At 41.8% G+C, this 25,149-nt stretch overlaps 1 protein-coding gene across 1 annotated transcript in view; it reads right to left on the bottom strand.

Annotated features, from left to right (window-relative positions):
• Positions 1–18,808, bottom strand: part of TSR1 (TSR1 ribosome maturation factor) — a 31,613-nt gene extending 12,805 nt beyond the window's left edge. The window contains exons 1-11 of the mRNA XM_089657583.1: positions 18,666–18,808; positions 13,920–14,023; positions 7,878–8,094; positions 7,257–7,391; positions 5,858–6,288; positions 3,881–4,034; positions 2,364–2,542; positions 1,905–2,104; positions 1,669–1,831; positions 570–680; positions 336–468 (exon numbers count right to left, since the gene is read on the bottom strand). Coding sequence (XP_089513709.1) covers positions 336–468; positions 570–680; positions 1,669–1,831; positions 1,905–2,104; positions 2,364–2,542; positions 3,881–4,034; positions 5,858–6,288; positions 7,257–7,391; positions 7,878–8,094; positions 13,920–14,023; positions 18,666–18,777 — 1,939 coding nt within the window. The 5' untranslated portion in view covers positions 18,778–18,808. The remainder of the gene's footprint in view (positions 1–335; positions 469–569; positions 681–1,668; positions 1,832–1,904; positions 2,105–2,363; positions 2,543–3,880; positions 4,035–5,857; positions 6,289–7,256; positions 7,392–7,877; positions 8,095–13,919; positions 14,024–18,665) is intronic.
• Positions 18,809–25,149: the final 6,341 nt, after the last annotated feature.

Below are 25,149 nucleotides of genomic sequence, written 5' to 3'. Positions count from 1 at the left end.
TATTCCTGCTCCCTCTGTGGCCACCTGCTTCTTCCACTGCCGGCACCGGCTTGATGCACTCTGATGCTCTGGGATGGTGGGTCGGCAAGCCCAGATCGCAAATCAATGGGTTGCTGACCCCAGCCATGCACTTCCCTGGTTTGGGGTCGAGGGCCACATAAAAGAGCTCTCCGAGGCCACAGGTTCAACACCCCTGCCTTAGCCCCAGAAAACAATGTAATGCCCCTATTTATTATTAGTATATTTCAACCTTGGACATGAGCAGCTCCTGGAAAGTTCGGGATAACAACTGTGACAAATTTAAACATGAGGAAGCAAGCAAGAGGTTTTCATACCAGATGTGTGCTGTGAGTACAGGGGGGATGCTCGGAAACGTCTAAATCCACAATGGAAGATCATCTCTTCTTTGGCTTTTACTGGTTCAGTGTTCCCAGGATGTCTTCTCACCAGCAGGTTTACCACTGACATCTGTCAATGAAATATAGTTAAACAGATCCAAACTTCAAATGAAAGTCATCAAGTTCTAAAGATACAGTTCAGTGACCTGAAATATATTGAAAAAAACTCACCTTTTGTTCATGAGGAAGAAGTGAACACAGGACAAGTGGTGCCCTCTGTTTGAAGTCTTCCAATACAGAGACAGGTACTCCACTTACATGCACAGTAACATACCAACCAACCTAAGAATAGAAACCTTCCATTACCAATTCATGCAGTAAACAGCTGGGACAGCTAGACAGGTTGATCTAGTATAACAACCAGGCAACTAGCATTTTCATAATAAATGAAAGCTGAACTCCATAGAAACCGCCAAATGCAGAGATGGTGTACACACAGATGGAGCTGTTTTACCTGTCAAAGGATTTGTATTTCTGTCAATCTAGTTCTGAGATTTACACAGCTCTGCCAAACAGCATAACCCTGTTCGGAAGAGGAAGCGACTCAACTTCTCTCAGATGCAGTTCAATAATACAAAGATCTCTTCCCTATCCTCATCCCTTGCATGAGCAGTGAAAGGAGAAACCACATTGACAATAAGCTCATCTCCCTGTTACTCTGCTCGTTTCCTTGCACTGCAGTGATTTGCTTTTCCTGCTTCTCCTCTCCCCCAAGCTAAGCCTGCTAAAGTGTAAAGCATACTGCAAGAGGCAGATACCAAGTCCAATTCAGGTACCTACACTGCTTGCATTGAAAATACATTTAAGGATGTGTCAATTAATGTACAACTACTATAAATTATGACTTTTATATGTGCCTAGAGTTCAGCTTTAAAGGAATAAAAGCCACCACATTTGCTTAACTTCTTCACGCCGGCCGCACACAAATGTGCAGCCTCTCGGCATCTGGGCCTAGATGCCTAGCGACCGCACATTTGCATGCAATTAACAAAAAACATGTGCTGAGAGGACTCACCCTGCGCGCTCCCAGCACACGTCTGCTACTCACGGAAAGGTCCCAGCCTGCTCATTCGATCGGGAACTTTCCTGATCATGTGACCACTGTGATGACACGTCACGGTGGTCAACTGATCCCTAAACCCCGCCTCCCGGCTTCTGAAACTCTTAAAGGGCTGGGAGGCGCCGGCGGGAAGCAGTTAATTACCTATTTTAAAGACTATGCATCCAGACCATTTTTCAAGCATTGTACAGGAATAATGCACTAAGTTACCATGACGCCTTCATTCTTCTCTTCCTCCTGTTCTCTAAAGACACGTTTTCTGGTTCTGAAGAAGTCATGGAACTGAAAGATGCGAGCATAGTCTCTTGGAAGATTTTCCTTTGGATCCCATGGTGATGTACGGAAGCTTTTCAGACCCCGGTACTTTTGGAACCTACACAGTCAAACACCAATAAGTCCAAGCACTGTTCATCATGTTTTCAGAAAGAACATAAACTGAAATATACCTGGTTCTAGCCAGCTGATCCCTTGGAGTATCCACCTCATCTGGAAACATTTCATCCTGTCTCTCCTGCTTGTACTTCTCCAGCATCTGTTCTTCCTCTACCTCATCTACGTTTTCATCATACTTGTCATCCCGAGTGCTGTCTGGGATGGTCACTGTCTCACTTTCTTCCTCTGCTTCTTCTGCACTGCCTTCCTCCTCCTAGTAGCAGCAATAAAGGAGAACAACAAACACATGATTTACCATTGTCTAGTTGAGGACTCGAGATATCAAATATCTTATAACCAGCTCTGCATTAAACCAAAACTACAGCATGCTAGTAAAATAAAGGGTATTGTACTATAAAGGCTTTTTAAAAGAAACATGTTTTGAGACCAAAACACTACATATATTAAACACACTTTTTTTTTTACTATTAAATTATCAATATGATTATGTAAGCTCAGTTCTTTCTCAGCACCTCAGATACCACTTCATTCATAGCATCTTCCTGCTCATCGTCCATTTCATCATCTTCATCATCATCTTCACTTTCCGCTCCTTCAACGCTTTCTTCATCATCTAAAAACCAGGCAGCCTGATAGTTGGATGTACCTTTAGGAACCTTTTTCTGGACTTTCACATTTCCCTTTAAAGCATCTGTGGAAAAAAAAGAAAACATATCCCGCTTCTATAAAGAAGAAGTATCACCACAGCATACAAAAATTATTTTTGAATCCCCCAGGGAACCAAATGCATATACAGCACTTGGTCCTATTATGATCAGTGGATTCCGTTGTAAAGTAAAAGCACCTATTTATTTCTGTTAATGCTGGCTGTGGCTGCACCCCATGATGTGGATGTTCCTAGGAGGAAGGAACGACCAACAGTGTACTCTTATAACCCCACCCCACTTGCAGTCTGGCTGGCTCTCCTCAGCTTGGTGAAGTTGGTGGTCCACAATACTTGAACAGTCATTCAACTTGCTTTCACAGAACCTAAAGAAGAAGTGGGCCTCATTACCCACAAAATGCGCATTTGCCACCGACACCCCCTTAATCTGTTTGTTTAGCATCCAAAATAATGGAATGCTTCACTTATGCAAACTGCTCAGTACTTAAGTGTAAAAACGGTTATGGCAAAGCAAACTGTGAATCTCAATACTCTATGTAGTGTACTTTCATCGTTCCAGGTGGACATCATATGATGTCCTCCCGGAACGCGCCTTGCAAGCGGCTGCACTGCATCTCAATCTGTCACCAGACACAACCAGTGACCAATCACTGTACCGGCCAGCTGCAGGTACCATGTGATCGCTGTGACCAATTACAACAGATTACATGACAATTGTAAACAATTGACTTCCTTTCATGCCATTCATTGCTTAGAACTGTGTTGCCAGCTGTGATTGATCACAGTGATCACATGGTACAGAGAGGGCCAATCACAGTCCATTTGTACCATGTGATTAGCTCTGGCCAATCACAGCTAATCACAACAATACATACTGAATGAATCAGTTTCATTCAGTAAAAATGGATGTTTATACCAGTCAAATTCACTGGTATTAGCAATTTTATACTGTCACCAGTGTCCCTGATCACCGCCACACCAGTTATATGATGACGCTGTACTGCATTGGTGACAGTATGTAAAACAAAATGTGGAAAAATAATAATAATTTCTTCATTTTACAAAACATTATAACAAAAAAAAAAAAAAAAATATCACCAAATCTCCCTACACTAGTAAGCAGAGTGCCTCAGATCCCACACTGCAGATACACAATGAGGCTCTAGGCACCCTCACATGTCAAGAAGTGCACAACCATTTTTCGTGAGGACAAAAAAGGTAAATTTTATGGGCACTAAACTTTTCACTAGAACAAAGCAAATTTTCACTTATTCTGAACAAAACCACTTTAAGGTGATGAAATCCCACATAAAAAACATGGGATTTACAGGATTTTTTTTAAGAGAATGCCATGCTAAGACTCACCCTCTGCATCCCTCAGCTCCTCATCAGTAGGCCATGTCTGCTCCCCCTCCATAGGGTCAGGGACCACCTCAGACTGAAGAGATTCTTGTGCAGTTGGATCAGCTTTCATTAGGACCTTCACATCCTCTTCCATCTCTGGATTATTGGGTTCATCCTATAATGGAAGCAGTTACAAAGAAACATGGTAGTAAGTCCTTTTACCAACCAACCTCTTTTGACAAACTTTGCACACATTAAGGATCATGTCAACTAACACCCTATTAATTTATGTTTGTGTTGAAAGCAGTGGATACATCAGTTTGCTATCCATTTCAGTGACAACCCTGGCAGAGTTTATACGTTCCCGTGCCAGTATACATCAAGTGGCCTGAAAAAGAACAGTCTTGGTTCCACGGTCTGATTTTTCGGTGGACTGACAATTTCAAGTACTAAAACTCCATTATTTTATTTTTATTATTTTATTTGGGAAACTGCTATTTCTCTATAGTCCACTGAGGGACAGATTCACATTAAGCAACCTAAGGTTATGCTGCCACCTATAGGAAAAAAAAGGACACACCTAGGGTTATACTGCCACCTACAGAGAAAAAGGACACTAAGCACAAAAAACTTGGGACTAGAACGCCTCCTACACCATTCCTGCTTAGTTGTACTTAGTCAACCCTTCTTGAGCTTTTCATCATCAGACATCTTTAGGCCTACGAGACTCTGACCTGGTCTTTTGTTTAATGCGCTTTTTTAAGTTCAACCAAGTGGATATTTGTGTCTGCAGATGGCAGTTTCAGGGTAAACATTCTGCAAATAACTCTACAATGCTCACATTTTCTCTTTTTGTGTTATCAAGCTGCAGGTTCTTTCATTGGGTTTGATCTTCCTGTGTTGTTTATTTGTGCCGACCCCTCTGTTGTGGACTGCCTTTGGACATCCCTAGGCTGCCTAAAGTGATGCTAAATTAAATCCGTATTCTCCAAAATAATCCATCCACTACTGAATGGCACGTAATACAATTTCAGCTCTCAAAACTCTCCTTTTCCCCCCCTCACTTCCATTCGATTGGAAGAAGCAGTGCAAGGTAGTTGCTGTCCTATGCACATTACAGATCATATAGTTCATAGTCCCTAGTCCATTTTGGGAATGAGCAAGAGTGGCTGTACTCCTACAGCCAAACAAAAAGAAGAACTGGGATATGTATTGGATGCTGAGAGCAATAGAAGGTATTTTTTTTTTAAATAAGAATACATGCTTGAATAGATTTTTTAAACCAGATTTTGTCACTTTAATAAAAAGCTATGTCACTTAATGCACATTAAAAAAAAAATGCAAGATACGACTTTTGTACCCACTGTAAAAACCTTCTCTCGGAGTCTGATGAGTGGCACAGTTTCACATTAAGCAACCTAGTGTTATGCTGCCAACTACAGGAGAAATTGTCACTTGGCAAATAAAACAAAACAAAAAAGTGGAGGTCAGCCTTCATCCCCTCCCATATTATGCCTGCATAGTTGTAGCAAGTCATCAAAAAGCATAGGAGACAACTATCAAAACAAGGAGATCTCAATGGATCTTCAAGAGAAAAGGATTTTACTGGGAATACAAAAATCCTATTTTACAATAATAATCAGCAAAGCAGAGCAAAAAAAAAAAAAATCTGTCGCAGAACTAAAATGTAAACCAGTATTCAGTCATGCACACACTTAGAGCAATAATAGCTTAGACAGACTGAAAGCTGGTCTAGTCCAAGGCCCGGTTCGGTGGATGCCTCAAGTTCCAATACTATGCCGTGATAAAACTGGAATAATTTCAGAATTTGCTTTCTAGCAAAATATGGTGTCACCAGATATGACATCAAACGAGGCTACCAGAAAGATGGATTTGAAAGAATTCAGTTTGATAGGTTCAACATTTCTTGAAGGTATTCTGTTACGCATTTGCGAAGTGTCAAAAGATTACAAAAGATGTGTCACACCAAAAATATACCTCCATATTCACATCTTGTCCTTTCTTTGCCTTCTCTTTGCGAACACGAATATTCATTGGGTAAGGATCTGGAGGGGCATCAATCTGACTCATCTGGAAATCACCATAGCCAACAAGGTGAATCAGTCCATTGACATTGAGTTCCTGTCCCCTCACATAACCAGACACTTTTAGTGTGCCCACCAGGCCTGTGTCATCAGATGGCTGGAAATCAGCTTTGTGTGCCAAAATATATGATCGGCGGTTCCGGTATGCCAAATGTCTCTGCTTTTGAGTGGCCATCTGTCTTAAGAGTATGGCAGCCTCTTGTGCAGTGTCCAAGTGGAAGAGCTTGGCATCAGGAAATCTCTTCTCAATGACTTTACACAGCTGTTTCTTTACATCCGTCTTTTTTTTAATTGAAATTTCATTCATACCTTGTACAGCAACAACTAAAGCAAAAGTAAACAGAAGATTGATCAGAAACGATACACATACACCAAATGTCCTCATTAAAACAAAGATCCAATACTTTTTATTATGAGCCTCACAAATACAATGTGGAGTAAAGATAATTCCTGCAATGTCGTTGGTTAAAATCCCAATCACGGCACTTCTTGTGTGGAGTTTGCATATTCTCCCTGTGCCTGTGTGGGTTTACTTAGGGTACTCCAGTTTCCTCCCACATTCCAAAGACATGCTGGTAGGTTAACTGGCTCCTGTCTAAAGTGGACCTAGTATGTGTCTGTATGAATGTGAGTTAGAGACCTCAGATTTTACGCTCCTTGAGGGTTGGGGACTGATGTGAAATGTACAAAATATGTAAAGAATGGCGCTATATAAGTACCTGTAATAAATAAATGCCAAAAGCAGAGTCAGGTATCCAATTTCAATGTATAAAACATGAAATAAAGTACTACAATATGGCTGCTTGTTTAAAGCTCAACATACACAGTATAATGTGACTGTGCAATCACTAGTGTTATAATAATTAATTATAGTACAGCTAATATGAAGATTCAAGTAAATCTTTTCTTTTGCCCATGCAGGGCAAGGTAAAAGGATCACCTAACTCCCACCTCCCCAGCAACATACACTTGCCTCTCCTAGCCCCTGCGTAGTTACATCTGGCTGTTGGGACCAGGGAAGGAAAGTCCTGCATAGGCTCTAAAGTGACATTTTCAATGGCTAAACAGTGCAGTGGAGGAGTGAAAAAAGTTGAGTAAATTCTGCTTGGAAAAAGAGAGGAAGAGGGAGTTAAGTGACCCATTTACTTGACTCTGCATGTAAAGACACTTAAAGATACTATCAGCCAATAATGGTAGATGACTGTGGTGTCTCCTCTAATAGTGCAGACGGTCAAAACTAAGTACAATCGAAACTAGTAATAATAGACTACATATTTATTTCAATTGCTTACCATGGCTGGGCAGGCCCTGAGCAAACAAACAAGACAAGCAATAATCTCCATAACTGTCCCATCCTTCCTGAGGATCCAGAAGAAAGAGGAGGGTATCAGCCACTTTAGCCAGGTCCAGCAAAGAATGCAGATCGTCTGAGGACAGAGCAGAACACATATTTAAGACACCCATATAACAACTTTGCAACATTCCTAAAGTGTATAGAGAGCTAAAACATTTTTTGGAAAGTTTAGGTAAGGATTAAAAGGCATGTAATGTTTTTCTGCTGTCTGTGTCCCAAATAAGTAAATAACCCTTCTTTTTAGCCCTGGTTACCATTGTCATTTAGAAAGTAAGCAAAGGGAAATTTTTCAGTTGTCCCCAGAACACGAGATGACAGCAAATCTGACAGGTGATGCCAGTTCTAGTGACAGATGTCTAAGAGGGGAATTCTTCCCAATTTTAGAGATTGCTTTGCACTTCCTTTTGCAGCTCCAAGACAGGAAGTGAAGAGAACTTTACCCAATGGGACACAAACAGAAAGAAAATAAACAGCTTTTAACTCTTACCTGTCCTATGCAAAACAAAAACGTTAAGTACACAAGTGCTTTAAAAAGGGATAACAAAACATTTATCCTCACCTTTGTTTGCTTCAACAAAGCACCATCTCTGTTTCTGCTTGGGACTGACAAAAGCAAAACTGCAACTTTTTCCATCATCTTCCTGCAGAATATCACCTTCATTAACCTGTATCAGACCCAGGAGGTTCTTTGTGTTTGACCTAGAATGTAATGCAACCAATACAACAAGGTGTGGTGGTCCATCTTTACTTCCTAGGTGACGTTTCTCTGAGAGAACCTGCAGAAGGTGAAAAAAATTACTTGTATAAGCAATAAAAGCAACATAATTCATAAAACCTGTCCCACTACAACAAGCAATATGCAACAGGTCTATTCATTTCTATGGCTGCCATTATTATAAATATGGATTATGTACTATGACGTCACTTATGATACTAGACTATTCACCATCAGCATTTATGGATGAAAATGTCAAATAACTAAAGAGGCCTCAGTACAAGGGACACATCCTACCGACCATTATATGTCTTTTGTGCTGATTTTCTGTTTTTCATTTTGGCTGCACTTAAAGCAGAGCTCCAGTCAAACCGAAAAAAAAAATAAATAAATAAAAGTCAGCAGCTACAAAAACTGTAGCTGCTGACTTTTAAAAAACAGACACTCACCTGTCCCACAATCCAGCGGTGTATTGGTTCACTGGTCGTCCTCGCACCCTGACATCCTAAGTGTGGGTACCCAGTCAAACTAAAATAATGAAGTGCAGCGCTAAGAAGAATAAAAAGTCAATAGAGTGATAATCTGGTATCACAATGGTGTACTGTAGAGGTACGGAATCCCACGGCTTCCACTTTATCAGAATGACAGAAATGCGCACTCACCGGAAACGCATGGGTTATGCGCATGTGTGATTATGCATCACGGGGAATGGGAACATCAGAATCCAGGCAGCCAGGCGTCTCCCTCACGGTGGGTCATCACAGACTCCTGTAACAGGTCCGGGGGATCCCCTTAAGGTAAGCCAGTTGTTCCCTTCTCCAGGAAAAAACCTCCTCTCAGGATGGCAAAAGTGCTTTCTCTATGGGAGTGAAAGCTCCAGATAGGAGCCCCAGAAAACAAATGCCCAGAATAGTGTAGTATGTTCAAAATCTCAGGTTTAATCATCAAAATAGCAGCAGGGCAGTAAGCATATGGTACATCATGATATGTGAAGTACATAAAGTAAACAAATGCAGTACTGACCCCCAGTGGTGTAAAACGCCGGGCCTCCTCGTGGCTCCGGCGGGTATAAGACGTCACGCTCTGTGCAGTTCCTCCTTAGGCCTTTCGTGCTAGAGGCACATCATCAGAGGGGAGACTGCACAGCAGCGTGACTGACGCCAGTGTAAGAAATAAGGGAACTGGCACATGCGCAATGAGCCGCGGCCATTTTCCCGAAGACAAACGCGCACTGCGCATGCGCGAGCACGGCAGCGCCATTTTGCCGTGGATGATGTACCATATGCTTACTGCCTCCTGAGAGGAGGTTTTTTCCTGGAGAAGGGAACAACTGGCTTACCTTAAGGGGATCCCCCGGACCTGTTACAGGAGTCTGTGATGACCCACCGTGAGGGAGACGCCTGGCTGCCTGGATTCTGATGTTCCCATTCCCCGTGATGCATAATCACACATGCGCATAACCCATGCGTTTCCGGTGAGTGCGCATTTCTGTCATTCTGATAAAGTGGAAGCCGTGGGATTCCGTACCTCTACAGTACACCATTGTGATACCAGATTATCACTCTATTGACTTTTTATTCTTCTTAGCGCTGCACTTCATTATTTTAGTTTGACTGTTTATATTTAAGGCATTGTGGTTGCCTATTGTGTTCTAGCTGCTGACATCTATTAGAGCGCTCACTACCTATTTTATAAGTGTGGGTACCCGGCTGTCACCGCTTGAGGCTTCACAGCCGGGTGCCCACTGCGCATGTATGAGTAGCACTGGGCATTGCGAATGGTCCCGTAGTCTTCTGGGACCTGTCACGTGTCCCAGAAGACTACAGGGAGGTAGAGAGAGCAACTACTACTTCCAATTACGTAGGCGGTTGCAGCGGAGGTTGGAGCGGGTACCTGTTAAAATCAGGTACCCGTTAACCCCCCCCCACTCCCCAAAGGTGCCAATCCCCAAGAGTGAGTGGGGGATGAGGCCTTGAAGCTACTCTTTAATTGCAATGGTTAACCTTTATCAAAAAATAGATTATGCAGAGAAGGGATAATAAGCTGTGCAGCTTTGACCAGCTTTGAATAATGCCCCTGCTATAGGTGTAGGCCATTTACGTAACTCAAGAAGGCTGACTGGAAAACAGCATTGCTAAGAGAAGCCTAGCTGGTAATGTTCACCACCACCATCACAGATCACCTCACTCGCTCTCTCCCCCCTGATGCAATAGTTCTGAGCTCAGTGTTTGAGAGTGCACTCCTGTCATGGAGAACGTGAACAGTAAAAGCTAGTCGTCTCTTAGCAATGTCCTAGTAGTTTTCCAGTGTGGCTTCTTGAGGGAGGCAAATAGTCAGCATCTATAGCAAGGACATTATTATATATTATTAGGGTGATTGTAGCCATACTAGTGCACTTGCAACAAAACAATGAAGTAGTCAGTGCAAATATAAAAACGTATAACAAACAGTTACATTTGCAGGACAAGTTTTGTGGTGTGTCGATCACTTACTTTGTCCATCAATAACTGAAGCAAAGTAAACTGTGTCTATGTTTCAGTTTATGAATGAACAGAAGCCTCTGTCTCCTGTTCATCTGCAGTGCAGCTGGGGTTACAGAGAAAGACTGGAGAACGTATCCTCAGTCCTTTTCTCTGTCTCAAAAGTGAGACTTCATGGGTCTGTTTAGACACCTGATAGCTCACTAAAGACCCTCAACAGGGCTCTTAAAAAATGTAAAAAAAATATATATAAATAAAAAAAAACTTCTAACACCATCCACTGCTTCCCCCAAAAGCATTGTAATAAAAAATTTAAAGAATTTATAGAATTGCAAGAAATATTTTAAAAAGTAACAATTTTAAATGTAAAAAAATAATAAAATTGTGAAAAATAAAACGATAAAAATAAAAATGAACACCATCCACTGCTTCCCCCAAAAGTATTGTAAAAAAATGCAACAAATAAAAAAAATAAAATGTAAAAAAAAAAAAAAAAAAAAAAAAAAACCCCATAAAACTGTGAAAAATAAACAAAAAAATTAAATAATGTTAATGGGGAATGCTGATAGCAGCGGTATGCTTAAATATATTGCGGTCTCTGTTCTCTGGTCTCACATCTCTGATTGTCTAATCTGAGTCTCACTTCACCACCCCCCATTACAGTATTTCCCCTACAGTGCAGTACCGTGCTCAGTACAGGAATTTGGTACACTGTACCATTAGAAAACTCCTGTTCCCACTTCGTTTTCTTATTAACCACTTCCCGTCTGGCCCATGTATATAAACAGCCGGACAGGGGCAGTGCAGGGGCGGGTTGCCGTTCATAAACGGCGCCTGCCATTTTGGACTGTGCGCGCTCCCTGAGAGCGTGCAGCACCGCGATCCGACTTCTTTCGAATGGGATGCGTCAGGGGTGCCCCCCTTTCTCCTCTTATCTGTATCTTAACACTGGAACCCTTCCTGTGCACAATCCGCTCAGATCCTAATATAAATGGTTTTTGTAAACCCTCGGGATTCTACAAAGTTGCAGCTTTCACGGACGACCTGATATTCTTTGTCACGAATCCACTTACATCTTTGCCCAATATTTTACAGGCATTACGGACGTACGGCTCTCTGCTCAACTTCAAGGTCGAAATCTTCTGCCCATAGCATCCCTACAGACTACTATCCAGGGCCTTAAACCATCCTTTCCCTTCAGATGGGCTGCAGAAGCCATTAGGTACCTGGGCACGAACATCACCCCTGACCCCTCTAAATTGTATGGAGCAAACTTTGAACCACTTCTTCTTAAACTTAAGGAAGATCTCTTACATTGGCACTCGTTAACACTGACGTGGTTTTGTCGATGCACCGCACTTAGGATGACGTTACTCCCCAGAGTCCTCTATCTTATACAAGTCCTTCCGATATGCCTCCCCACCAACGTTTTTCTACAGACTCCGTTCCCTGGTCTCTCCACAGCCCTCCCCTATTATTCCCATTTTGGATAACCAAGAGTTTGGCCCTGGTCTTTGCCATCCCCTTTCTTCGCTTTAAAGCCCCCAGCAGCACCCATCTGACTGATTTTCTGACTTCGGTGGGTGCACTAATTTCCATGGACCTTTCTTGACTCGCTGCCCTCCCTGGGGACTTTTGGGGAGGACTTCAGTTGCGTTTTTTTCTCCGCCACTGCTCTCTCACTCTCAAAGACATATGCGTCCCTGATCCACCCGGGGAGATAACTATGTCCCATCTTTTCTGGCCAAATGGGAGGCAGACCTAGACCTACAGCTCACAACGCAGCAAAGGGAGAAAATTCTCTATTTCTCCCACAAATCCTCTATTGCCTCAAAGGTTCAGGAAACCAGCTACAAAATACTCACCAGGTGGTATAAGGTCCCCATCATACTCCATCACATTTCCCATCAGATATCTGGCTCCTGCTAGCACTGTGGGGTGGGTGAGGGATCCATGGTCCATGTCTTCTGGCAGTGCCCACAAATTCAGCCCTTCTGGCAAGCAGCGCGAGGCGTCATTAAGCAACTCACAAATGTTGACCTAAGCGATGACCCTGCAGCCTGCCTGTTGCACCTGACAGAAAGACCCACTAAAAAATACAAGCACTCCCTCACCATACAACTCTTGAATGCTGCTAAAGCATGCATTCCTCTCCGCTGGAGAGATGTTAACCTGCCAACGAAAGCTCTATGATTTACTAAAGTCAATGAACTCAGAGACATGGGAGACCTTACTGCACAATATGGAGGAAGTGTTTACTGAAACTTGGAGAACCTGGCACTATTTCATGTACACAGATGCTTGCCTCAGGGAGATGGCTACAACCCAGTGATTCCACTCCCAAGCCTCCTTACCCAGAAGAGGGATACCCCCTTCCCTTTTCTCTCTTTGTTTTCGGGGAGCTCCGGCCCGTTTTTCTTCTTAATTTACCCTTCCCCCCTGCTCTTGGAAGCACCTTCCATATTGTTTTTATGCTTACAACTTGATATATGTTGATTTCCTACCATATCTGGGATCAGACTTCCGTAAGAGTCTATGTTTTTCCTCAACCCCGTTACTGTGATCAATGCTCAATGTAAACGTTTTATTTTATGTTTTCAGCTATAGTTTCAGTACTCTATAGTTAATTGGAATTAGGTTATTTCGGTATTGCTTAGACTACTGACGACATTTTCATGACATGTTTTTTTCCTATTATACGACATTGTGTTAATGTGTGTTTGAACCCACATCTGTAAACTGTTAAAACATTATTAAAATAAGGAATTATAAAAAAATTATCAAAATAAAAAACAAAAACTACTGACACCATCCACTGCCTCTCCCAAAAGCATTGTGAAAACAAAAATGTAAAAAAATTGCAATAATAAAAAAAAAAGTAAAAAAAAATGTTAATGTAAAAATTAGTAAAAAATGAAGGGCTCATTCACACAGGATCTGTTGCACATACAGCGTGAATTAGCAGTTTGTGTGGCTGGAGCCGCCTATTATGCTATGGGGATGCAGCGGCTGCACGAACACAGCTGCAGGTCCTAATTTGACAGGTATTCAGGTGCGGGTGAGTGGCCCAATTTCACACTGTTTAGGGCTGAACACCTGCATTCACTCGCCTGTCAAAATATGATCTGCAACTCACAGAAAAAAAAAAAGTTGCTCAAAATAATTCGCGTTTCAGAAACGCCCATGAAATGCAGGTAAACACAAGTGCTTCCATACGAGTTTTTACCTGCATTTTTTTATTTGCCCAAGTGTGAACTAGCCCTTAGTGTGAACAAAAAATGTACAACAAACAGTACTCAATTTTTCTATGTAATCAAAATGATCTAACATTATTAATTTAAACAGCATTCAATTACTAATTTGTGAAAGTAAAAAAAAAAAAAAAGTAAAATGACAAAGTACTTACAGAATCTTTCCTCTGTCTACGAATCTGGTTGGCTTTATGCCTCCTATCCAGTTTGCTAAGATCTCTTTTAATTTTTTTACTAAGTACTTTTGCAGAGACACGTCCTGGAAGCAAAAATGGTTCATGTCAAAGATTGGAACACCAATAAACACAACCTTTATATCAGCACTGCCAGTGGAATAGTACAGAAACTATTTTTTGCATAGGACAGAAGTCACATAAAAAAAAAAAAAAGTTACAATACAGCACTTCTTTAACCAGTTGCAGATCATAGACATACTAGGTACACCCTCAAAATTACAAAAAAACACCCAAGTACCTAATATGCACAAGGCTTCCTTCCTCATGTAGATGCTTAGTTGTTTGAAACTTCCAGGTGTCGCTGTGCTTCAGCATAAACCAGACCCACAAGAATAGTTTGCAGGTTTGGTTTAAAAATACATTGTAACAATATGTGTTACAATGTTTTTAACCACTTGTATGCAGGTACATTATTAAACATTTTTGGTACATGTTAAAATCTGCATTTAATAGGCAAAAATTACTGCAAACCCCCTCAACAGTATATATTTTCTGAAAGCGGCCCAGGGAGACATTTTGAGCAACCAGTCCAAAGCTGATCATATGTGCCCCCCCCCCCATGGGGAACACTCACATGGCTGCCCATCGTCCACACTGGTCTGTCGCACCCAACCCAGTGCATAGTTAAATGGCTGAGTGTGCTCATGGCCAAACTGGGGTGACTACTGGATCTATATTATCCAACCTGTCACATAGCTCAGCAGATTATTAGAAGATCTAGAAGACTGGAAGGAAAAAAAAAAAAAAAAAGATTTCCCTGTAAAAAAGGGGACTAACATTCCCAGCATGGAGCTTAGGTCCTTTACTCTGATACTAGGCTAAAAATAGGTGCCTATAGCAGGTGAAGGGTTTAGCCTACTCCAGAAGGTGGCACCATAGCCCTATGGCCAGGAATATTGCCAGGCTGTGTCCTTCAATGAACATAAGAGAAATCTGTATTTTTTAGCTAGAAATGATTGTAACCCCCCCAAAAAGCATATATTTTCTGAAACCAGAGGCCCTGGAGAATAAAATGACTGTTGCAATTGTTTTATGTGCACTGAAAAATCGGCGGCTGAAAAAAGTTGCCGAAAACGTGTGATTTTACCAAGTTTAGGGTGCGTTTTTCATAGGCCATGTGACTAACAAAAAAAAAAAAACAAAAAAAAAAAAAAAGCATCAAAAGGCAACACGTGTTTTTGATGGGTTTTCAATGCATTTCAGGCCTGATTCACACCAATGCAGTTTGCATTTTGTCCGTTTTGCAGTGCGTACACACATTTTTGATTCATTTTGCATGTTTTAAATGGTTTTTCTAGCACACTAGTTGCTGGGCAGATTAGAAACGCAAAACGCATCAAAAAAGTGGCAAACGTGAAAATACATCAAAATCGCACTACATGCGTTTTCTGCAGCATCTCTATTGAAGTCTATTGAACCAAAAAAATTCAATGTTTTGCGTTTAAAACAGTCCCTGACCTTTTAAAAAAATGCAGCAGCTCAAAAAAGCATAGATGTGAATGTGTCCCATAGGAAACCATGCTAGACGGACTGTAGTGCTACTTCCGGTTCCTCTGCTTGCATCCGACGTCACGACCCTTGACGTAGCGGAAGTAGCGGAACGTCCATCTTGAGAAGTGGAAAAATGACACCAAACACTCCTAGAAGCTGCTCCGAGGTTTGGAGTCATGGGAATAAGGCGTTTTATATTAGGATTCATGTAAGAGCAGCAATAAAGTATATTGTGATGTCTTAAAGCGGAATTACACCATATCCTTTTCATATATCTATACATACATCTGTGGAGCACAGGTACTAAGGGTACTACAGGGTACTAAGGGTACCATGGAGTACTCCTATTGAGGCCATGATGATATCTATGAGGCTGTGATAATATCTATGAGATTATTACTCAGGCTGTGAAGGCGTCTTTGGAGCTTTATGGATATATCCCCTGCTGGATCACAAAGGTGTTTTTATAGCGATTTGGTAAGGGTATTTATTCCTTACACTGTAGAAGTGCACACCGTATTGTCACTTGGATTATTTCAACTCAGAGTGATTCACGATCACGGTTGTTACATGGTGTTTACTATCACATATGTGGTCACGTTTTATTTGAAGTGTACAGTGCATTTTTGTTTTATTTTGAGGATTGATTTAATAAAGGTAATGCACGATCTAAGTTTTTTCTTACTTTGAATTTCACGTTTTCCTTTGGAGCCAACTTGGAGGGTTCGACAGCAAAGATTTTGGAGTTTTCCCTTTTTTGGAATCAGAATTGTGAATAACTTTATTTATGGACACCGGTGAATAATTTGACTTTCTTAGGGTTGAGACTGTATGGACTTTCACGTTTATTTTATTGGGGAATGTACTGAGCATCTTAGGGTGTATTTTGATTATTTTAAATGGATTTTCATTCGTAAACTGAAAATTACGTTAACCGAGGTGCGCCTGTATAAACTAATTTGCAGGCATATCTGAGAAGCATCGCAATGTAACCTTTACCAACGGTGTTCCCAAAGTAGAGTAGCAATTTGTAAGAATAAAACTCTTGAGCCCCTGCTCAGTGTGTCCATTCACACACACAGCTGTGAGTCGGCCCCGTCCCCTATATTTCCTGATTGGCTGACTGGTTGTAATTGACAGCAGTGGGAGCCAATGGCTCCTGCCTCAGCCAATTAGGAGTGAGAGTCCCTGGAGAACCGAGCCTCTTGTAGACATCGCTGCATCAAGAGGGGGCTCAGGTAAGTGTTAGGGGGGCTGGTTGGGCTGCCACACACAGTAGGTTTATTTTTTTTTACCTTCATGTGTTGAATGTATGAAGATAAAAAACCTTGAGACTTTAGAACCATTTTAACTTTTGGATTTAACCTGTTCCCGGCCAATAGCAGAATGATGGCCAAGCGGGACTCTCATCGATCCAGGTGGGCGTCATGTGACGTCCTTCCCGGATCGCGACTCATGCGGGGTCATGCTGTGGCAAAATCTGTCACCAGCTGTGTACCTCAGACACAGCCAATGACAGATCTGTGTACCAGCCTGTTGCCAGTACCATGTGACCTGCTGTGATAAATCACAGCAGGTCACATGACAGATGTATACAATGGATCGCTTCCTTTCATGCCATCTATTGTACACAATTGTGATCACTGACAATCATAGCTAGTGACACTTGTACAGACTGGGCCAATCACAGCCCATCTGTGTCATGTGATTAGCTGTGGGCAATCACAGCTAATCACAACAAAAAAACCTGAATGAATCGATTTCATTCAGTTAAATGCTTGCTTATAGCAAAGAAATTATTTGCTGTAAGCAATCATAATGTGTAAAAAAAAAAAAAAAAATACTGATCATTTCCCCAAAGTAGTACAAAGTTACTATGGTAACAATATATTACTCTGGTCACAGTGTATTAAGAAAAACAAATGTAACCACTTCACACCGTTCACACACAAATGTGCGGCCTTCCGGCATTTGGGCCTAGACGCCGAGTGGACGCACATTTGCGTTCAGGTAAGAAAAAAACACGTGCTGAGGAGCGCGCGCCCTGCTCCCAGCACACATGTCCGATACTCACGGAAAGGTCCCGGTCTCCTTTTTCAAGGATGTAAAAAAAAAGTGAAAACACATTTTTTAATTTCTTCATTTTTCCAAAAAAATTACAACTTCAAAAAAGTCACCATTCCTCTTACTAAATACCTCAGACTGTCTACTTTGCAAAAAGGGGTCATATCCCCCAAATGACCCCTTTTTGCAAAGTAGACAGTCTGAGGTATTTAGTAAGAGGAATGGTGAGTTTTTTGAAGTTGTAATTTTTTTTTGTCATTTTTTGGAAAATTAAAAATTCTGTACTGTTGACATTTATCGGCCTCAAGAAATTAGATTGGCCCTCAGACGATTTTCAGATATATCCCATAGTTCGTGAACTCTATAACTCTCCTACAGACTAAATATTAATGGATATATTTTATAGAAAAAAGTCAAAAATATTTTTAGTTTTGAAAATTGACATCTGTTTATAGTGTAAAAAATGTTTTTAAAAAAACGCAGATGATCAAATACCATTGAAAGAAATCCCTATTTGTGGGGAAAAGGGATGTAAATTTCATTTATGTCTGTTGCATGACCGCGCAATTGTCAGTTAAAGTAACGCAGCTCTGTATCGCAAAAATGGCCTGGTCAGAAAGGGGTGTAAATCCTCTGAAGGCCAAGTGGTTAAAATGATTGTAAAAACAAAACTTCCATTTTTATATGGAGCCAAGATACATTTTTATTGTCCTGGTGACTACAGTTTCTAACAATCAAAGGGAGAAGAATTCACGTGTCCCCAGAACAAGAAGGAAAATACTGAAGGGATTATAGAAGGGAATTCACCTCAATTAGCAGAGATTTGTACCCACTCTGCACTAGGGTGGATGTCTCTGTCCCCAGTGATAGTACTCCCATCACTTCCTGTCCCTGTGTCACCGAGACAGGAAGTGTGAGAAGAATTTACACTGGGAACACACACGGTGAGAACATTGTCCTTGTATACGGGGGTCTCCGGTGGAATGCAGACTCCTATGGGCCCTGGTCTCCTCGCACTCTGATGACAAGTCATGCAGTACAGCGGAGACACGTGTGGTGAGCACGTGGCACACAGCCGGCTGTGCCCTCCCCCTTCTCCTCCACCCTCACCTTTATTGTCGTCCTGCGCTCCCCGTCCGCGGTGTCTTCCACTTTTGTGTGCCTTATTCTGCTGTTTGAAGGCCCCCGGTCGGTGAGCCGCTTGCTTCTCACCCAGCGCCATGCTATCTCGAAACCACGCCTACTAACTTATTCCTCCGTGCAGCGAGCAAAGCCGCCCAACTCCGGGCGGAAGAGAAGCTACGGCATCTAAACTAGTGCGCGTGCGCAGACATGTGTGCCACATTCGTGTAGAGCATGTCTCTGGGAAGTGTACTCTTGAAGTGGAACTAAGGCAAACCTTTTTATTCATTGTTTTAGATAGGGTGAAGAGGGATTAGAACCCCTGTCTGGTTTTTATTGCTGTCTGTGCTCCCCTTGGGTCCCTTTCACACGTATGTCCGTTTTTCATCTGTCCCTTTACAGGTGAAAAATGGACACCCATGTATTTCTGTGGACTAGCGGATGTAAACGGATGATCATCTGCTTACATCTGTTAATGTTCACATCGGTAGACATCCATTTTTTTGAACGGAGGAAAACTGTTTTTCTTCGGTTAAAAAAAAACAATGGACGAAAAACAGATGTAAACGGATGAAAACCGGATGTAAATGGACAAAACAGATGTAAATGGATGAAAACCGGGTGTATACAGACAAAAAAAAATGTAAACGGACAAAACATGTCAGTGGATGAAAAATGGATGTAAACAGACATAAACGGATGACAAACAGATGTAAACAGACAAAAACAGATGTCAGCGGATGAAAAATGGATGTAAACAGACATAAAACTGATGTAAATAGATGAAAAACATGAAAACTGATGAAAAATTGATGTGTACTGATCTGTTTTTTCTTGGAAAACTCGTGACTGAACGGATGCAAAAAACGGAACCCAAAACGGAAAACGTGAAAGGGGCATTAGGAAGATTCACCCTCTCTATTTGTCATGTTTACCGTTATTTATTACAGGTACATATATAGCGCTGCATAACATCTTTATTGTACATTCACATCAGTCCCTAACCCTCAGGGCCAGCTCACACCACAAAAACGCACTCCGCATACATATTTTTGCTTACAGTTCACACCACACTGCGTTCCGCTGCAGTTTTGATGCAGTTTGCTATGTTCCAGCACAGTTCTGTGCAGAAAAAATACAGCATGTTCTACTTTTTTTTTCTGCACTGGAACGGACTGCACTGGTGTGAACTAGGGCCATTAGAATACATGGAAACTCTGTGCATGCATTTTTGATGCAGAAAAAACGCACTGGACTGCATCTAATGTGAAGGAGCATGCAATCTAAGGTCCCTAACTCACATTCATACATACACATACTGGGGCCAATTTAGACAGAAGCCAATTCACCTACCAGTATGTCTTTGGAGTGTGGGAGGAAACCGGAGTACCCCGAGGAAACCCACACATGCACAGGGGGAACATGCAAACTCCAGGCAAGTGTTATCACCAAAAGGGAAAGGAAAAGAAAATCCCACATTTTAGGTTGTCTCCAGAGCAGAATTAGAGATGAAATCTTTCAATCAGGACACTATTTCTGGTAACTATCATAGATTCTGCCACTTGAGAGAGATTTCCTCTCACTTCCTGTTTTGGCTGTGGGACAGGAAGTAAAGGGAAATCTCCCCAATGCAACACAGATGGTAAAATACCTGTCAAGCGTTATAACCCTCTGTTACTCTATCCAAAATGAAAAAAAGTTTTGCCTTTGGTTCTACTTCAATATTGTTGAGGAAAATGTAAACAGGATTGCTCCTCAGATCACATATAATGACATAAATGAGGGACTATAATTGATAGGGTCTGATACTTGCATGCATGCCAAGTGGAGCCTGCACCAGGTTATCCAGAGGGTTCATTCTTTCCCCCCTCCTGCATGGGATTTTGTGGGGAATTCCAAACCATTAGTGTAGTTGGTGGTCTGAACAGACAGCATATATACCAATAGTGTTCCTCGCCTTGTTCTCCCGATGGAGCTTGAAATGTGAAATGCATTCAGAAAGGAGACCTCTGTTGATGCCAAGCAGACCTCTGGAATATTTATGTATTATAGGTACTTCTATAGTGCCACAAATGTAAGTCCCCCTAAACCTTAAGGAGAATACAATCCAAGGTCCCTAACTCACATTCATACATAGGGCCAATTTAGACAGGATCCAATTAACCTACCAGCATGTCTTTGAAGTGTGAGAGGAAATCAGAGTAACCAGAGGAAACCCACGCAGGCACAGGGAGAACATGGAAACTCCAGGCAGGTGGTACCATGGTTGGGATTCAAACCAATGACCATAGTGCTGCCAGGCGGAAGTGCTAACCATTTAGCCACTGTGCTGTCCATGGTACATTATGTACCGAATAAGGGGCTGGTGATTATAGGGTCTTCCCAAGGAGGGGACTGTTATTTTAAATGTATGATATCCATATGGAAAATACAAAAACATGGATATATGTTTAACCCCTTCATGACCAGGTTAAAGCAAACCTTAACGTACAGACCTAATTTTGCAACTTTGACATGTGTTAGTAAAACTGTACATGTCTTTGCAACTACTTTGTGTAATCCAGGTAGAGATTGGCTTTTTTTACGACAAATTGGGCTTTCACTTTGCGGTAAATGGTAATGGATATTTCTTGATTTTTTTTTTATTATGGAAGGACAACTGGCCAAAAACAGTAAAATAATTTTAATTTAGCTGTATATTTCATGGCATTACTGTAACTTACCACCAAAGAATAACCCAAAATAAATTTCCCTGCTCCTGACGATCACAGCGATACCAAATATGTGTATATTATTTGTTGTATGTACCCATAGTAGAGCTCAGGAACAACAGTGCGCATTTTGCTTCTGTTATCCTACCTAAAGCACAATGGGGTTTATTTATGAAAGCTGGAGAGTGCAAAATCAGGCTCACTCCTGCGTGCAAACCAATCAGCTTCCAGGTTTTATTACCAATTGTAATTGAACAAGCTGAGATTAGAAGCTGATTAGCTACTATGCAGAAGTGAACCTGATTTTGCACTGTACAGCTTTAGTAAATAAACCCCAATGAAACTGATACTGATTTTAAAAATTGACCTTTGACCTTAACATTAACCCTGACACTGACCTAGATCAAACCTTGATCTATCTATCCCCTACACACACTTTTGTTTGTTCACATTTTCTCCTCTGGTAAGGAGAGAAATATACAGTGTAGCTTTCTCTCCAGAGAAAAGAACAAAAAAACCCAGGGGTGGGCTGCACAATTACTGATCACAGCGATCGGGAACCAGGACTTTTGGTTTCCGATCGTTAGTAAGGGACCCAAAATGCTTGGTGAGAGCCCAGTCTCTGTGCTGGGATCATGCTATTAAGCACGCTCCCAGTGCAAACACAAACACATATGTGTGGCGCCCAGGTATAAAGCCCCCTTCATGGACACAGCATGTGTTTGTTACTGGTTCACAAAGGAGTTAAAGTATCGTGAATAAGCATTGAAAGTTTTTATTTCTTTATTGTACATCCCAGGATTCAGGGTATCTTCATATCCATTATTGTCCATAAGAGGAATGCTACTGGACCCCCATACTTGATACAGAGGGAACCCCCCTCCCCTCTACAGCATGTAGTGTCAGTGCCCCCTCCCTACAGTCCATTCATAACATGATTCCCTATGGGACATGTTCACATTTATGCTTTTTTGAGCTTCTGTGTTTTTGGAAAGGGTGAAGAACTTTTTTAAAACACAAAAAGCAGCATTTTGGCTACAATAGAGTTCAATGGAGATGTTGCTGAAATGCATGTAGTGCGTTTTCGTCTGATTTTGCGTTTTTATTCTGCTCAACAAAAACATTTCCCCTTTAACAAAGAAAGCAAAATGTGGTAAAAATGCATGTGGCAAAACGCACTGCAAAACAGGCAAACCACACACTGCATTGGTGTGAACCAGGCCTTCGCTACATGCTTTGGGCTCTTTTCTTTATTGTTATGGGTGCCCCTCTTTATTCCTCCCTGGCAAGCCCATGCGCTACAAGGCAGTAGATGTGTCTAGGGGCAGTCCAGGAGGCTTTTGGTGCCTTTGGGAGGTAGAGCACTTCCTCTGCCTTTTTTTTTTTTTTCTATGTGTAACCAAAATCGGCACACGTATTCTCTCTGGGTCAGTTAGTTCCATGCAGCTCTGATTATCTTCACCTGTCTGGTGTTTGCACTATCTCTGGGATATCTTCCCCCAGTTCCTTTGTGTCAAGGGAGGAATTCTCATTTGTTATTGCGGTCACCAACATCAGTTCTCCAGATTTCTAGTTAGCTTGGACCATCTTTGTCATAAGTGGAAATGTTCCCCTCCCCCTGCTTGTTGACAGAGAAGCCAGCCGAGGAAGGGGATGCAGAATTTTCAGAGGAGGGGAATACAGTATTCTTGGCAAATCCCAGTATTTAAGGCTGCTTTGGACTGACGTCTTGCAACCTATTGCAGTTATAGGCGTGCGTCAAAGCCTCATGCTCTGGGCTCCTGGGATGACAGTGGGAATTCAGAGTCAGGCAGAGACCCGAAGGATTTTCCCCATGCCATTACTTTTTCAATGGATGCCTTAAAGGACTCCCAACTTTCTCATTTGGGCATCTTGTTGGTGCACATGTACAAGATCTTCTAGCAGAAATGTTGATCAGCTGAGCTGCATTGTAAGAAGCAGGTTTGGCACTTACCTTTTTAAGGAGAAGGTTTGTTTGGACCTACTCTGGATGATTACGTCCAAAAAGGTAGCTGTGGGAAAGAGTAACCTGTTGCTGCTCAAACATTTCAAGCCTGTGGTACAAAAACCAGCCATTCCCTCTGCTTCCAAAAAGCATTCCTTTCTCTAAGCCCAAGCCCCAGTTCCACAATAAGATATGGAGTTCAAATCCCTCTGAGGAGGGAGAAAAGCCCTCCTCGCAATGATGAGGTACCTGGATGACTTGCTTCTGAGGAAGAGTTCTGCTCCACTCCTAAAGCTCAATGTGAATCAAACTTTGCAAACTATGGAGAGGTTTGGATGGGTCCTGAACTTTAAAAAAAAGACAACCTTAGTCCAAAACCAGAGGTGGGAATATTAAGGTCTGAGTTTAGACAGTTCAATCAAGAGCTGTCCTACCCCTGGACAAATGTCTTACTCTGGGATCTAAAGTAAGTTGTTTTGAACTCCTGGACCCCTTAATCTGTCTTTGCATGAGGGTTCTGGGAAAGATAGTAGCCTTTTTTGAGAGTTCCTTTTCCCTAGTTTTATTCAAGGCCCCTTCAAACTTAAGGTCTTTCAACATGGGACAAGAGGACACAATTGCTGGACTCCTGATGCATTTACACCCTAGATGGAGACGGTCACTGGATTGGTGGATTTCTTTAAGCATACTGGAAGTGGGAAAACCGGTTTCTCTCTGTCCTGGCCTAGTCCCAACAATGAATACTAGCTTGAGGAGCTGGAGTGGGGTTCTGAACAATCTCTCATTCCAGGGGGCATGGTCAATGCAGGAGAGGTTGTTTGCCTATCAACATCTTGGAATTGGGGAACATTTGGACCTGCTACATTGTTTAGTACAGCTGAAGGGCTTCCCTGTATAGGTTAATTTGGAAACCACCATGATGGTGGCGTATATACACACTATCAGGGAGGCACCAGAAGGCAAGATGCTCAGGAGGAAACAGATTTCCTTCTGTCTTAGGCAGAGCTTTATGTTCCTGCCCTGTCTGCCTTCCACATTCACAGCATGGAAGATTGTTAGGCAGATTCTCTCAGCCATTAATGATTGACTCCAGGGGAGTGGACTCTTCACTCAGTGGGGAACTCCAAATGTGGATCTTCTGCTATGCAGATACAATGCAAAGCTGAAAAATTTGTATTCAGGACCATAGACCCCCGAGAACTCACAGTGGATGCTCTAGAACTGTCCCGTGCCTGCTACGTGTTACCTCAAAAAGGGAGTACTTAATCTGCCCTAGTCTTATCTTGGAATACAAGTCAATTAGTCCCTATGCTGTGGATAACTACACTAGCATAGAATCAGTAACTTATTAAAAGGCAATAGGCATGGCTGGCAGGTTAAGTGTATTACATGAACAGTTTGTTTCTTGAATTAACCCCACTGCCTTCCTTTAAGCATAGTCCACAGTCATACATGGAACCAAAAGGCATCTAATATGATTGCTGTTAATGTTTTAACTGTTAGAGGATATTTAGGCCTCGTTCACACCACACATGCAAAAAAACTGACCAGCAGATTTCACCTAAAGAGATAGAAGTTTACATGCACGCTCCAATGAGTTTTATACACATTGCAAATTCCTGTGCAGAAAAAAAAAAAAATCTGAACATAGAGAACGAGTGATTTCTTTGTGCCCTTGTATAGCGCATGCAGAAAAACTGACATCTCTGCACACTGGCAAGATCAAAGCCTTAGGGGTTTTTTTCCCTAGTTTTTGATTTTCTTTACTCTGTTCAGAACTTAAAACATGTTTGTT

This window comes from Staurois parvus, unplaced genomic scaffold (genome assembly GCF_062004578.1).
Source record: "Staurois parvus isolate SC_StPar_1 unplaced genomic scaffold, SC_StPar_1.0 ptg000029l, whole genome shotgun sequence".
In the NCBI taxonomy this organism is placed as follows: domain Eukaryota; kingdom Metazoa; phylum Chordata; class Amphibia; order Anura; family Ranidae; genus Staurois; species Staurois parvus.
The sequence above is the reverse complement of the archived record's forward strand: the minus strand, read 5'-3'. Positions and strand labels throughout refer to the sequence as shown.